The sequence below is a fragment of the Hyposmocoma kahamanoa genome, unplaced genomic scaffold, assembly GCF_003589595.1.
Source record: "Hyposmocoma kahamanoa isolate Upper Pololo Valley unplaced genomic scaffold, ASM358959v1 232, whole genome shotgun sequence".
NCBI classification, from domain to species: domain Eukaryota; kingdom Metazoa; phylum Arthropoda; class Insecta; order Lepidoptera; family Cosmopterigidae; genus Hyposmocoma; species Hyposmocoma kahamanoa.
In genome coordinates, this window is record NW_020653750.1 from 7,305,978 (window position 1) to 7,322,878 (window position 16,901).

Consider the following 16,901-nt stretch of genomic DNA (forward strand, 5'->3'; position numbering starts at 1 on the left):
GAAACGAGTGCAGACATATTGTTCCTATCCTTATACGACAGAATGCACCGAACTTTCATTCTTTTTCTTTTTAATTGAACCGGGCTTTAACTCTTTCGTTATTTTGCTTTCAAAGTAATATATATACTTTATTACGTATATGATATGTTCTACATTATGTTGCATATTGTAAAGCGACGCCGCTCGCCGCTGCTATCTGCAAATATATATTTTTAAATTTTATGTACAATCACAATATACGTGTATAAATAAATGCAACCTTATTTTCTAAATACTAAGTTTAAGTTACATTGCTCGTTATAATGTATCGCAGCGACAATTTTAGGTGACCTTTACTCAGCCATCAAGAGTCTAAAATACGTATTTTACCCTAAAAATTTGCCACATTTCAATAACGACAGTTACTCAAGAGTGGAACGGTGTCATTTAATTTACCAGATATTTAACCTTAAAATTATATTGAGGAAGCTAATTTGGTATGTTATTTTTTGTTACAGTATGCACAAACTACTTGTCTGCCGAGTCCGATAAATTGAACAATGATCCAGCCTTCAAGGAAGTTCCTAGTAAGTATAACATTTATATAATTATCTTAAGTAAATCATTATTAAAAGTTTGATTTCAATACCCTGGTACGCATATCTGAAACCTAAAACGTACGAGATAGTAAAGGATTTTTTCGGTTTTGAAGTTCTACCGCATATGAAGCGTTTTGTTTACAGAATGAATCCCAAAACTTTACAATCCACTGCATCTGTTGCACAGTGTGAAAAATTGTGTTAGTTTATACTATGCGAAGAACACAACAAGACCTGTGTTTAGTGTAGAAAAGAGGTATCTGGTTTTTATCATAGTGAACTAAGCAGTATAGTCTTTCTTTTACCCAAGAGAATTTGCTTATAGATACCCCGGCCCTATGGGGCCCTAGGGGGCAGAGTCGGGGTTACGTGGGACTGGGCTGAACCCTGAAGGGGAGCAAATACTACGGTCACCCGACTTCAAATGTAGGGCTCACCGAACACCAGAGGAGCCTTCCATTCTGGGCAAGGAACTCCCCCGTATCCGCTACCCAGAGGCCACGGGGACAACTTCTCCTCAACTGTAAAGTTCAAAGGATGCTCTCCCAGCCCCCGCGGCGGATCTATTGGTAGGCTCCGCCGCGACACCCTACACGGACCCGTGTGCATTCTCCAAAGAGAGTTCCTTAGAGAGGATAGGACGAGTGTTAAGCGGTGCAGCCCCGCCAAGTTCGCGGAGTATAGGACGAGCGACAACTACACACCGACAAGTCTCTTCCCCCGCGACCCTCCTCCACGCATGTGTCCGCGCGGACACGCTCGCCCTAGACCAAGACGAGTCCGCGCGGTACGCCCTCCTCATCGGGCCAGCTTAGCTCCATCGGCCGGCCCGTGGATTCCTCTTACCTTCACCGTATGATGAAATCGACCACGGCTAATAGAGCTCCCCCCACGACAAGACGGGAACCCATTCGGAGGGGAAGCAGTACACTGCTTTCCCCAATAATAATAATAATAACGCACACACTCAACATGTCCCCGCAACAGGGAAACTGTGTTGCTTGGACACACACATAGACGACCACAAATTACACCCAAACTCACGAGATAAATAAATGTACGCCATACACATATTTCTCCCGGCCTGGGAATCGAACGTAGGACCTCTGCGTGGCAGTCCGGCATGGTAACCGTTCGGCCACGGAAGCAGTATAGTCGAATTTAACTCTTAAGTTACAATTAACCTCCAAAACGCAGGATACTCCGGTTATAAAATCTAACTTAACTAAACTTCGTATTGCTGACGAAATTATACGACGTACTTCTCGAGTGCTCTCCAGCTCAATTGGATCCTCCTATTGATTTGAGGTAGTTTCTGCCTAAGTTCAACAATTTCCATGCAATCATTGTAAAGTCAAACAGCGCGTATTGTGGTTTGGTAAAAAGAGGTATCTGCTTCAAAATCAAGCAGGCATAAACGTAAAAGACGGATAGTGAAATATAGAAACGCAACGCAAACAATATGTTTGTCTCTTTCTACCAAGCGCATTATTCTAAAAGCCCGGATTCATCACAAAGAAGAAGACAACAGGTTGTAATCAGTACAGAGTACTAAAAAACCGACCTCAAAAGTCAGCGGTGGAATATTTTTTTGAAATTGAATGGTACTACTACTGAGCTATGCCCTCTTTCCAACAAAAAAAGAATCAAAAGAATCGGTTCACAAGTGCCGGAGATATCGAGTAAAATACATACAAAAAAAAACCTCCTTTTTAAACCAGGTATGCACTAGCGAGCTGTAACCGTAACCGTTACATGGTATGTTACCAAAAATCATAGTGTGTGACGACAGTGAGCCGACGATAACCAGATACTCATTCTAACGAGTGACGGCTGTTTCACGCGTACATACTAGATCTGTCGCATTACAGTTACAGCCCGCTAATGTGTACCCAGCTTTAGGTTTTCGCGATTGCAACACATAAGAAATGTAACTCTGGATCTAAATCTCGTTTCTTTGTTTCTTTCTGTTCACTAGACAAACAAGGCTTTCGTCATTGCAATCGCTATGCACACGCCTGTCCTTAGTGATGGCAGTGCCACTTAGATCTGTAAAACGCAAACACCTGAGGAGCACTGCCACTGCGCCCATCACCTTGAGACATAACTTGATAAGTCCCATGTACCTGTAATTTCATAAGCACCTTAAAAACCGAGACGCAAATACCTCCAAAGAACTGAACTAAAGAAACAGAATCCGAAAAATAAAACAATAAAACAAAATAAAGAAACAAAACAAAATAAAAACAGAACAAGTCCAAAAATTAAGTTGACGTAGTTATTCATTGGAGGTATCGTAATGCTTGGCATCTGAAATAGGTAAGATGGCGGCACTTCACTGGACAAATTACTACTAATGTTACAAAAATTTTGGTTTGTTTCTTTAAACAACCTACTTTTCGAACTTCCGAACGAACGAGATTTAGTTCTAAAAAAGTAAAATTTAAGATGTTGTTCTAAAAATTATTTAAGTTCGGAATTAGTAAAAAAAATCCGACCTGTCAGTTTGGATACATGACTTTTCCCCGACGCTCTTCATAAATAATGTAAAACCCGGAATGCTCTATTGCCTGCTCAATGAGTCGTGTATTGGAGACCGGATGATCCGTCGCCATACCGTTTTACAAATAAATGTCGTAAGTGTCATTTGGTGTGACGCTATGTCTAGAAAATTAACGGTTCTCTCTAGTAAGTTCCAATGTCCCGCGCTGTATTTCAGTATATTACAAAATATTATAATATATATTATTTTAATTTCCTTTTCCACCCACGTACCTTATTTTAGTAATAAATTAAAGCATGTTTTCGCAGAAACAAACCATTGATTATCGGTTTTTATGAGTTTAAAAACATACCGTATAATTTTAGTTAAGAGTTGCCGTTTTTTTTGTATATATCCCTAGAAATATTTTTTTTGCTGTGTAAAATTACTAATTGTTTGGCGAAAACGTGATTAAAATGCATTACTGCGTTCCTGTTTTGAAGGGTAAGGGTACTGGTGAAATTACAGGCACATGGTATTTGTCAACGTATATATCTGGGTGACAGACGCAGTGGCAATGTGTAGTACATCTTTCGAATGATGGACTGGCGTATTGCTTGGTATTAGAGGTCCATATTACTGCGCGCTTCTTACGCTCTTCTTCTCCACATGTATTATCATATGTACAGATATAAGAATATTTAGCCAAAAGTATCCACGGGATAATTATAATAACAACTTTTAGCAGCATTAGAGCTCCTTATGAAAGAGTTCGTCCAAGGAAGTACTGCCACTTTACTTATTTGTGCCGCGAAGCCGTAATGTGACCATTACCTGCATTCCGGTTTTGAAAGGTAAGGGTGCTGGTGAAGTAACAGGCGCATGGGCCTTGTCAACTCAAGGTAAAAGCGGGATTTTAAAACTCTTGCAGGCTGGTTTCTCGCTTACCACCAGGCGCACGAATTGTTCGTCCCGTCACTTGATATTATAAAAAAAAATTATAAAAAACTCGTGTCAAGACGTTCTTGTGATAATTTACAGATAAAATCATCGCACTGAGTATGTTGAAGTTAATAATTCAGTCATATCGCCGTTGTTTCGCATCCCTTTGATGTATTTGGGGTTAATACACAGATAATTTTATGCTGTCAACGTTCATTTCGTAGATGAATGCGAAGTACTCACGTAAAAAATTCACATAATAAAGAATATCATTGTATTAAGCAAAGCGTTATGAATTTATGATACCCACCTCGCGAGTACAAAACTTCTCAGAATATTTGCTTCTATGAGTATTGTATATGTGTGTAACACAACAACTCTGTTGTAGAAATTCTTACAACACTATTTAAAGCAGTTTCGAAGTTTGTCGCTAGATATCACTGACATTTGTGTCCATTGCAATTTACTCTTTCAAGTACTTTCATACGTCATTTCCGAACCGCAGCTTTAAGATTTTTCTAAAACTTAATCACTACATATAGGAATTGTGTATTAAGAGAATTCAAGTAGTGTAATTCTCGTACGTAGGAAATACTTTGAACCAGGACCCATCATTTGAACAGGTTGTAATCTGAAGCGAGTTTATTTTGTAAAATTTTAGCCATTGGGACTTGACGTGGACTTTACGACGCGCTTACATTCTACTGGGCGGGTCACAGAAATTGTCTGTTTCACATTTAATATGTACTTTATCAAATTTGTCGTTTGATTCCTGCATGTAGTAAGAAAATACCGGCTAGCAGAGCAAACCTCTACACATTTGACTCCTTCCATCAACAACAGTTGTACTAGAAGAAGAGCTCCATGTGAAACAGTTTGTCTAGGGAAGTACTGCCACTTTACCTATTTCTGCCGGCAAGCGGAAATGTGTACATTGCTATGTTCTGGTTTTGAAGGGTAAGGGTGCTGGTGAAATTACAGGCACATGGGACTTGTCATCTTATGTTGCAGGGTGACGGGCGCAGTGGCAGTGATCAAATATTGCGATTTAAAACTCTTAGTGGCACTGCAACTGTTATGGATAGGGGTGTCACTTACCACCAGGCGCACGACTTGTTCGTACCGCCACTTCGTATCATAAAAAAAGTTGCTTTTAACAAATTTATCAGAAGAGACTATTTTTCGAATCTCAATCGCCTATTCTTACTTTTTCAAACATTTCAACGTTTCGAGACCTTTACATTCAGAGAGTCAGTCAGTCGTCATCATGATGAGACTTGCAAAGTGCCCGAATCGTTGGTTTGTATGAAAAAACAAATACACGCAATTTAGATCTGAAAAAATAGTTCATTTTCAACGTGTCTCAATCGCGGAAATCTCAGAACCTAAAATTACAAGTATTTAATGTGTGTAATATGCAGACTATTTATTTACGAATATATAATAGATTATTCAATACGACACAAGAAGAGAACAACTTGTTAATTATACAACAAAGTTGATCGTTGAAAACATAATCACTGAGCAGAGTCGATCTCTTAAATAACAGAGTTAATGACTGAAAACACGCATGGTGAAATTTTAATTGCGTGATCATTAGGGGTGGGGCGAAGGTAATTACCCTTTTCAATGAATCTGGAGCACATAAGATGGTCTGTTTAATGGCTCGTCACCACCAGGACAATTAGTTTGTAAAGAGTATTCAACTATGAACATTCGAGAGGTAGGTATGTTGAACCGAGCAACAAAGCTGGCAACGAGCTCAAATATGCAGCCGCGTAGACTGTGAGAAATAACAAGCAAATGATTCATTCCAATAAAACAAATGTATGTCGTGTTGCGTATTTTGTGTTTTTGACACTTTAGGTATGCCTCGAAGGAATGCTCGGCTTAGTACAATGCTCACATCTAATAATGCTCTGTTTGAACAAACCCTTTAAACAAAGTTTTTACGTCTCTTATTCATATTATGCAATACGAAACAATTGAAAGCTTTTAAGCAATTACAAACTTTGCGAAAAGATGATGCTGTTTATTTTTTATAACGTAAATTCTATTTTGTAGCTCTATTTGTTTAATTTTTTGTCCATTTCATCGTCAAATATTTTACTTGTGAATTGACCACGTAATTATGAATTAGCTTTGTGTTTTAAAAAAAATTATTTAACAAGTATATTTAAAAATTACTCCGTTTTACTTCTAACATTAAACGTTATCAGCAATTAGGTATTAAATTATTTTAATTTGAAATATAAACACAACAGTTACGTGCTCCCAAGTGCTCCATTGTCTATGTTGGAGTACCGTTCTCGCATCAGGTTAGACTAACATCCCTGAAACCTCATTTACACATTTTATCTCTGCAGCGACCTACCTGATTGGAAAGTTGATTCAAAGGCTTGCACACGCGCAGATCATACAGACCTGGGGTTAGGGCTTAAGTCAGGTAAAATGTAGTTTTCGGGAAAAAAATCGGGAATATCGGGAAAAAAACTTTTTCCCGATATTCTTTTATGTTGTAAAATTACAGGTTACATCTCGGCAAAAGCTTTTTGCACTTCGACATAATCAAGTAATCTCTTGTTCACAGATTTTGTCCGCACAATGGTCTCGTTCGGCATCATTGGTTTGTTCGTAATGGCCATGGGTTGCGGATTCTCCGTGTATACCTTCATGAACCCTCGATACATGTTCAAACGGTTGGCAGCGGGAATTCATTTCATTACCAGTGAGTATTATTATATTTGTGAGATCTTATATTTATATTCCCCATTCTTTTTTTAACAGTCGTTACCCTTTTTGTATTTATGAAAATTTTATACAAACCTTTGAAGAAAATACAGTTTGTACCATATCTGTAGGTTCTAAGGTAATAAATAACGTAATACCAAAGGTGTCGGTAATTTTTTTAACTATCGAATAAGACAATCGTCAGTATGTAGGAGCAGGGTATAACCGCTATTAGGGTTTTAAAAAATATGAAAGCGGTCGTAATGTTTGCAGTGTTTTTTTTCTACGTTTTAGCCTCCTGCACATTTGTAGTGGTACAAGTGATGATGTCTACAGTGGACTACTTACATAAAAATGTCAAAGCAGTATATCCGCCGCAAGCCAGTCATTAGTGAGTATATGCACACTGCATACGATTCGTTTATAAAACAATCCGATTTGTCTGATACACCATTATTTTCTTTGTTTGTTTCTCCAGAAAAGAATACCCTCAATTATATTTAAATATTTCGGCGCCAGAGCTAAATTATAAACTTTAGTTTGCTCTAGCTCCGAAAAATTTACTCGAGCGACATTCTCGTTTTTATTATTGAATCATGTCATTATTGCATTTATAACTGTTAGTATAATTCTTTTCAGCTATCACGTCAGCTTTGTCTTCGCCTGGTTCGTAGTTCTTACTAATTTGTTCGCTGCTGCATCGTTCTTATGGTATTCCCGTAAGAGAAAGGGGGACAAGGCAGCTACAGACGAACTGGCCATGGCTGACGAGCCAACAATTATAGGCCGATGACCCGTCGGTCTTTCTTCTAAGCCACTGCGAGATCTTCTTACTTTACTGAATAGTGCTCAATCGACCAATAGCTGTAAAAATCTTAAAGTCTTCCAAATAGATGCCAACAGTTCATAGTTGATGGCACATTTAGTCGGGGCTTTTCCATCTATGTCAAGAAAACAGTTCGAAGACACGCAATCGTTATAAATCCGTGACGCATGAGCTCTATGGAGTTTTCGTACCCACGACTGAATACATGATTTTACAATACATACATTTGTTAATAATTTCCGATACTTACTAACTGATTTCCGTAGCCCACAGTTTTATCTTATTATCAATATTTTTATGTAAACGTTGATGGAAAGCTTTTTGAATGATTGTTTACAAAATTGTAATAATTCAGTTCTGATATGTAATTGCACTGTATAGTAAGTAACATTTTTATGGTTATCAATGTCTTGTTAATCTTATAAGCGCCGAAAGATACGTTTATTGGCAAATTTTTTATGCATCGCAATTTCGATTAAGTAGACGTATTTAGATTTTGTGTACTTGCCTCAGATTAAGTTTAATGAAGAATTGTAAAAAATATCTCGTTTCATAATGTTATTGCAAATTTACTTATAATTACACTTTGTTATTGTATGCTCGTTACCATATTTTCGATGAATATGATTCTAGTCACAAGTTATTAAGGTTTAGTTCCGTAACTGGCATTTGTTTACTTATTATAATTACATTTGCACTGTTTATAGCTTAATTTTTACCTACATTGATGAAATTGTTAAAATTAATGGAGGTAATAATTAAGTCAACGCTTGAATTTAAAATATTCGTAGAATCGTTTTTAGAAAAGATAGCATAGTTGGGACCAAAATAAGGTCGGAATATCTTACAGCTTATACTTCGTATATATCTTTAATATGATGTCAGAAACAATAAACGAAGAATACTGCAAATAAGGTTTTGAAGATGATAAGGGACAGCAACACGTAGCGCCCAGGTGCAATCGATACCCTGCCCTCTTTTGATAGGCACGTAGTTATATCTTCCCCTGTAATCGGAAATTCGGGTGCAATCGGCGCAATTGTAAATGATGTTGAGAAGTAATAGCTAAGCCCCTGAGCCCGTGCGCACCGTACACCCTGCACCCCATATAAAGCCACTGAGAGATGGCAAAAATTTTCATTACGTAAGGTTGTTCCCGACAAAAACAAAAAAGATTGATTACATATTAAGCAAATCGAAATATAAATAGACGAAGATGCTAGATAATCGTGGTTTTATTTCACCCAAGGTAATTTCAGATTAGTCACCTGTGCGAGAATTCCTAATTCACCGCAATACAATTTTAAGCACGAGAGACAGCAAGTTCATTCTCTCTTTTACTTGCACAGAAAAACATACAAATATCTCTATTTTTCACTTATTATACTGTATCTAAGTTTGTTTGTATATCTACCCAAAATGTTATTTAGTAACCAATTGTAAGTCATTATCCAATAAAAATATCATAAATTTACAGTCTACAGATCAGTACTTAACTTCGTCTATATGTATTAAAATAAAATAAAAATATTTACAATAGATTTCAGATTTCTCAAAAATTACTAACCTAAAAAAATCCCGCCCGAAATCAATAAAAAAACAATTTATATTTTATTTAATAACTAATGTTTACGTTACTTAACTTTATGGTTATTCATAGAAAATCATTAAATGAAAAAAAAACATCCACCTCTTTTAGAAATTCATATAAAAATGTATGCCCATAAAAAAGATTAAATAATGTTGAATCAACGGATGAAATTTTTATAAGAAAAAAAAGTCCTAATTTTTTGTAGCCGTAGAAGTACGTTGCTTGTTTTAATGACAGCAATGTTAAACAAGAATTAATAACAAATAATACTGTGCAGATAAGTTTTTCGAACGATGCAAATACAAGTGATAATTATTATGATAAGGCAATTGCTAGATAGAAGTAAACGTTTGAAACTCATCACTTAATATTTAACAAAAAGCTACAATTGAATACACCAAAGATCTATAGTGCCATCAGTAATATTATTTTAATTGTTAAGTACTTATGTTTGTCTGTATAAATAGTTAAGTTATTTTTTTTTAATGTATAATCTGTGGTTTTGCTACATGGTTTTATAAAATGTCGTTATTCAGCTAAAGGTATGTAGTGGAAAGTTCAGAATGGTTATTTCTTATTAAATGATAAGGCGTAGTTTGTGTTCATTTCGTCAAAACCTTTTTCTATATGTCAATAATATTAGTGTGTGAATACGTAGAGACTGATGTTATTTATTCTTGCGCCTATGGCATATAGCCGTAACTGTAACTACAAGTTTATTTTACAGATTTAAACCCAAATGTTGTTTGTCTTACTTACCTTTCGTTTACATGAATTGTATAACCCTACGAGGTCAGGAATAATACATTGTTGTCCCTTGTGACAATAATGCAATGTAGGGATAGACCGAACGTTTGTAATTGTTATTCCGGCCGCGTGGCATAGCTTTCATCGTACTTGTGAAAAAGTTGAAATTATAAGTGTCTCAGAAAAATCTTGTATAAAGAATAATTTAAAGCAATAAAAGTTTGTGCTTTTGTTGTATGCCACGGTATGTACCTATGAGTATGTATTTTATACAAATGACAAATGAATTAAAGTCGACTGTAATTTGTGTTAGTTTTACCGCACCCTTATCGGGCGCCCGGTGGAAGCGTAGAAATTAAAAAAAAATTACCGCCCTACGTTATACCACATGTTATACTATAATCACGGAATATGTGGTCTATGACTATAACTTACGAGCAATTGTCATGAACAATATTTTTTTAAGACGTTACCGTGTTGCGAGCAGAATTATCAAAGCTGATTTTTTTTCAGTTTTATATTTGTTGTAACAGTACAATCAAATAAAATAAATGAAAGCTAATCACATTTTCAAAATGTGCAATGTCACACCAATGTATCAATTTGTCGAAATCCGGCAATCCTTTTAAAAGTTTTATTTACATTGCAAATACGTTTCTCTACACGTAATATTATTGTATTATATTTTATTCACTCAAAACCTCATAACTCTGTATTACCACTACAATATAATTTGGTGAAAGAGTTCGTCTAGGGAAATACTGCCATCGCTTACCACCAGGTGTACGACTTTTTCTTCCCGTCACTTGGTATAATAAAAACAAACTTCTATAATAAAAGTATCAAAAAATTCGTTCAAAATTATTTTCGGTGTCACTGTTCAGCTGTTCCATCTATATAAATGTATATAGCACTAAAAGGCGTTCATTACCATAATTTGGTGCCGTTCGATTGGGAGATTTCGTGTTAATTGCAAATAACCAAAACCAATAAGTATGAATATACCACACTGCACTTTGCACTCTTTTGTAGACAAATACTAAAAATAACTTTAGTTCAATGATCTCTTTTGAGATACTAGGGCAATTTTCAGGTAATTTTCTCTACCTGAATTCGATGGCCATTTTTATTATTTAAATATTCTAAAATGTTATCATGAAATATTATTTCGTTGCCTGCCTTGGATGAACAGGGTATTAACTCAAAAATTTTTACTTTTTACTTTATATTGCAGTCCTATTTAAAAAACCGAGATCTTTCTAATGAACAAGGTCTTAAAGCGATCGGACGTGAAATGGCGCGGAATGCAGGGTAGTATCTATGAACTTTTTGCACGGCCCAAAGATTAGATAACAGAGTCGTATTTAGTATTACACAGGAAGACGTCGTCGTTCGTTGAACAGGGTGTTAAAACTAAAACGTATCATGCGTTCGTTATAAGGCAAGTGTATTTTAAATATATTTATTTCTAAAACAAAGACGATTATTTCAAGGTAATACATTTTTTGAGATATTTGTTTCGTTGAATGGTAATGTATAGTATAATTTTTTGAGATACTGCTATGTTCCATAAAATTTTCATTTTTGTTTTTATTTTCATTTTCATTAATTCTTTTATTAAGCATGAACAATTTAGTTAAAACTTTGAATCACAAATATTTTATGTTCAAAAGGGTAACATTATAGACCTCCTTGAATAATTTCAGGATTTTGTCAAAACTACGGAACTCACTAACAATAACAAGTATTCAAAAATACTGTTAAATGTGTTGGTTTTAAATACATATATTAGAGGAGAATCAAATAAAATAACGGATGAAATAATGCAAGAAGAAACTTTAAAATTGCTCTCCTGAAAAATCTGTGTTTTCGAGATAATACCCCGTTCATCTGGACCTACGATGTAATATTCGAGTGTAATATGACTGAACATCTGTCAACCTTCATGAAGAGAGTGTTTTGACAGAACGATGTCGTAATCGGCGATTCCGCGGCCGGTTACCTGACACCAGGTTGCTTCTTGTTGTTGGTTGTTCTTCGACAAGTGTAATTCGTGTAGGTATTTAGTTTTATATTACATTATATGTATATTAATCCTAAGGTATATATTATATGGGCCATAGTTGCCATAATAAATTGGAAAAAAAAATCTGAAATATTTCAATAATAAAAATTGCCACCGAAACTGGTAGAGAAAACTAACCAGAAAATTGTCCACTTACATCATGTAGTAAATCCATCAACATAATTGTGTGTTGACAATTACGGAATGCATCTTAACGCGTGGTATTGTTTATTCCAAACTGTTTGCATTATCGTGTGTTAGTGTTATGTACGTTCTTTCTATTTGTAATTCTTTTTTATTGAATAAAATGCCTTGAAATACTTACACTCTAGTTTTTCATTGATAAAATAATCACAATGTAACAAATTTAAAAAAAGGTTCTGTTTAAAAAGGTTACCCGTCATGGAAAAGGCAAAAAGGTATATTTGTGCATCACAAATTTTTTTCATAAGTTTTCACCTATTTATTTAGCACAGTAAAGGTGCTACCATACAGCCTTTTCATATATTACCGTGCACCGTAAACTAAACGCACAATAGGTAATAACGACATACATTTTTTTTTTAATTCACTCAATTACGGGTGCTGATACTAGTGAGCATCTAAAAGCTTAGAGTAGCGATTCGAATTTAGGGCAACACTTTACATTTTCGTAATGGTGCAAGTTCGAGTCAAGAAAAAACTAGGTTTTTAAGTTACACGCACAATGACATACACATTATTATTATTATTATTATTATTTAATTTTTTATTTTTTTTATAATAACGAAACATAGCCCCGCACTAGGGAAACCCTGTGTCGCATACACTCAAACTCACGAGAGTAATAAATGTAAGCCATACAAACATTTCTCCCGGCCCGGAAATCGAACCTGGGACCACTGCGTGGCATTCCGGCATGGTAACCGTTCGGTCACGTAGGCGGTATTATTATTATTAATACATACACGTGTACATGTACATGTAAATATACATAACATAAAAAACTATGAGTGAAAAAAATTGGCGCGTATTTGTAGTAACAGTTCATAAGCAAATTACTTTTTATTATTTATGTTACGAGTTTAGTCCTCAAGTATTCGTTACAGGTAGCTATAGTATAGCCAATATTTAATAAATACCTAAATAATATAATAATAGAGTCTGAGCCCGTATTTGTTCGTTTGAATAATAATGAAGTTGTTATGACGACCATAACGTAAGTATTAGTATGAAGTGTTAATTATTGAGTAATAATTAATACTTCATATTAATACCTAGGTGTTAAGGTATTAAGTACCTAAATTACAAGTTCATTTTGACATTTTCATAACGTGTGGACCTTGCATTGTAGATTTTCATACATATAATTAAAACGAATATCTTTTTAACTAAACAATAAAAACAAAATCTGAAATGGCAGATATTTTGTAGTAAATTACAATAAAACTTTACCAATTATAGTCTCTGTAATACTTACAAATCCAAAGATATTGACGTTTGTTACTTTTCAGAAATGTGAGGATTGATTGAGCACTTAAAAAAAATATTATTCAAAAACGTTTCACATTAGCGGCTTGTTTTATATTTTACAAATTCATATGTAACTTTTACTAAATCTAAATAAACGAAATTTATTTCTCTTATTTGGTTCTTAAAAATCGTCCTTTTAAAAGCGTGGAGATTGAGTGAACATGAGGAAGTATTTGTAAAAATTTGAAAAAGGCACTATCTATGCGTTATTATTCTAAGTATCCAATCATCACATAATTATGTCTTAAAATCTTGTACATATTGACTTAGACCTATCGAGTATATAACCAGAAATCGAGACGAAATAAGAGCCATCCATCCCTGGCAACTCATCAGTCAAATGGTACTGATATCACTTTTAAATATCTCGATTGCGCTGAAATCACAAATTAGAAGGCTAAAATCACAAATTAGAAAAATGAACAGCGCCAACAATTGACCTGTGTTTACGTCTCTGTGTATTCAAAAAATGTTCTGTATTTATTGTAATAAAAATAATATCTCCAATAATGGGGGCTGTTCCATTCAATGGTGTGGAAAAACAGCAAAACATCTAATTACAAAACAATCGGAATCACATTTCATCGGTAATTAAATATGAAATATGTAATTTTCAATTTTCGTCTATTATAACAAAGCTTAAGTCAAACTGTTTTCAAAGTCAAAACATTTCGTCCCTATTTCTAGTTATATACTCGATGAGTGGGTCATACAAACATAATTCAACCTTTTTTAGCATTCAACCTTAGAATAATAACGCATAGAAACCTAGTCCGCACACGCTAAGTGAGGCAAATTGAAGCGCGCCCAATGGGCCTATACGAGCGGGCGGGCCGTCAGTGCTCAAGGTCAACTTGCACCGCGAACAGATCAAGAATTTTAGCTAAAAATGGCGACATCACATTCCACAAGGAAGTAACGCGTTTCAACTTGTATTTTTATATAAATATTCACTAAAACCGAAAATGAACCTACTACTAAAACTAGCCTACATGAATTTGATTTTTACCTCACTTGTGACAGTTCGTTTGATATGAAACTATCATTCTATGCGTTATTATTCTAAGTATTCAACTAAACATGTCCATGTTCTATCTATATACATGAATAATGCTAATATAATAAAATAGGAGTTAAAGTATACAAATAATTGTCATTCAATATGGAAAAATCCAAACAAAAAAGTTTAAAAAAAATATATTTATCTACCAAAATCTTATTGGTATCTCATTTACTTCGGGATAAAATAGTGGGGAACGGGACTCAACAATGTTTTAGAACTGGTTTTTGGCAAGCAGTCAAAGTAGATTTTTCTTGTAAATAAATCTAAATTACGGAAAAAATGATAGTCGGTGGGAGGCCATATCAGATAAATATAGAGGGTGACGAGAATTGTCAAATTTTAACCCCTGTAAAGTGGAGATAGTTCATTTAAATACAAATAATTATTAATTTGCATTATTATCAATACATAATATATTAACTGCCTCCGTGGCCGAACGGTTACCATGCCGGACTGCCACGCAGAGGTCCCAGGTTCGATTCCCGGGCCGGGAGAAATATTTGTATGGCCTACATTTATTTCTCTCGTGAGTTTGGGTGTAATTTGTGGTTGTCTATGTCTGTGTCCATGGCACCCGCGACACAGGGTTTCCCTAGTGCGGGGCTATGTTGAGTGTGAGCGTTATTGTTATTATTATTATTATATTTAAAGTATATTCCACCAAAAATACTAAACAATATTAAGTATTTAATTCATAAAAAGAATTCCACATGACTTCTTTATTTAACAACTTATTCTTTTTGTTATTTTTAATATTGTTATGTGAAAATGTGTTTTTTATAATTGTTAAATTAAATAAAAATTGTTAAATTAATGTAAAATTCTTAGAAATATAATTTCATTATCTCATTTTGAGTAATTGAACTGACTCTAAAAAAACAACTCATGCGCCCTCGCGAGGTCCGCCATATTGGACCCGATTGCAATTTGATGCCAAATTGTGATCAAGAAAAATTAACTGCCTCCGTGGCCGAACGGTTACCATGCCGGACTGCCACGCAGAGGTCCCAGGTTCGATTCCCGGGCCGGGAGAAATGTTTGTATGGCTTACATTTATTTCTCTCGTGAGTTTGGGTGTAATTTGTGGTTGTCTATGTGTGTGTCCATGGCACCCGCGACACAGGGTTTCCCTAGTGTGGGGCTATGTTGAATGTGTGCGTTATTTATTTATTAAGAAAAAAGAATTAAAAATATAGTAAAAGTTTTTATTGTGTTTTTACGTGGAAGTAGTAATGAGCATCGGTTGACCAGCCGTCGTTGTTTCTCTATGAGTTTTACTATCATCGTCTGTAATTCTTCAAATAGCGATCAGCTTTCGCGGTTGAATCAGATTTAATGAAGCTACACTGCATTACTCCGCTGTTAAACGATAGAAAAGAAACGTTCTCACAATTTTCTTTTTTGTACATTTTCGATATCTTAAAGAATCCATTTTTCAACACAAGTTATTTTCAAAAACTGCTTCAATTCCGACAATTCATTAAGGCAGTGCAAGCTACAACATGCGTTGCCATTTGTGGCTCAGACAATTCGTGAGGCGCAAATAGGTCAGTTTTGTGAGTCGAGTTACGTTTCATCAAGCTTCTCATTCCTCTGTAGCTTAAGTTGAATTTTGAATTTGAGTTTTTGAATCGGTTTCAACAAAAGTTCGCAACACGCCATTATTATCCGTAATCGTTCTTTTGCCAGGTTGAAATTGAAGAGCAACAGATAATTTTAAAAGATCAGATTTAAAAAAGAACGCATAATGTTTTGTTTTTGTTCGACTAGAACATCTTTCTCTGTAATATATATTTTTTTTAAATAAGCAGCAGTTGCTGCCCAATTTACATCGAAATAAAAAACTGAACTAATTGAAACCACAACACCAATACTAAGCGAATCTAATGTGAAATATGACAGCGTAGCAATAAAGAAAGAGATACGCTTGTACATTAATTACTCATACCTAACATCACTTATGACAGCGCCAAAACAATGTTCCTTATTTATAAATGCCACATCATAAGACTGAAATATAATCAACTGTATAATATTAGAATTCCGGAACAAGATAATTATAATGCGTGCCTCAACATGTGGTAGTCGAAAAAATGTCGTATCTTTGTCAGATTCGCATTTCGCCAGATGCTATTTCGAGATGTGTATTGTCGAAAGTTTGGCAGAATCCCAGGAGCCGGATTGTGACACTGCCAACGTCAACAAAAGGTTAGTGTCCTAAAAAAATCACGAAGTTCCCTGTTCTACACACAAATGACAAAGTACATCTTTTTATGTCCACTTTGAATATAAGATTACCTAATAAAGATATATGCGTATGTGTGAACATCTCAGCACACTGCTCAACAAACTTCAAATATTAAAT

General features: G+C 35.0%; 1 protein-coding gene across 1 annotated transcript in view; it reads left to right on the forward strand.

Moving 5' to 3' along the window:
* Nucleotides 1-9,135, forward strand: part of LOC113228521 — an 81,018-nt gene extending 71,883 nt beyond the window's left edge. The window contains exons 4-7 of the mRNA XM_026461860.1: nt 498-566; nt 6,593-6,730; nt 7,027-7,123; nt 7,372-9,135. Of these exons, the coding sequence (XP_026317645.1) occupies nt 498-566; nt 6,593-6,730; nt 7,027-7,123; nt 7,372-7,525 (458 nt within the window). The 3' untranslated portion in view covers nt 7,526-9,135. The remainder of the gene's footprint in view (nt 1-497; nt 567-6,592; nt 6,731-7,026; nt 7,124-7,371) is intronic.
* The last annotated feature ends 7,766 nt before the right edge of the window (nt 9,136-16,901 follow it).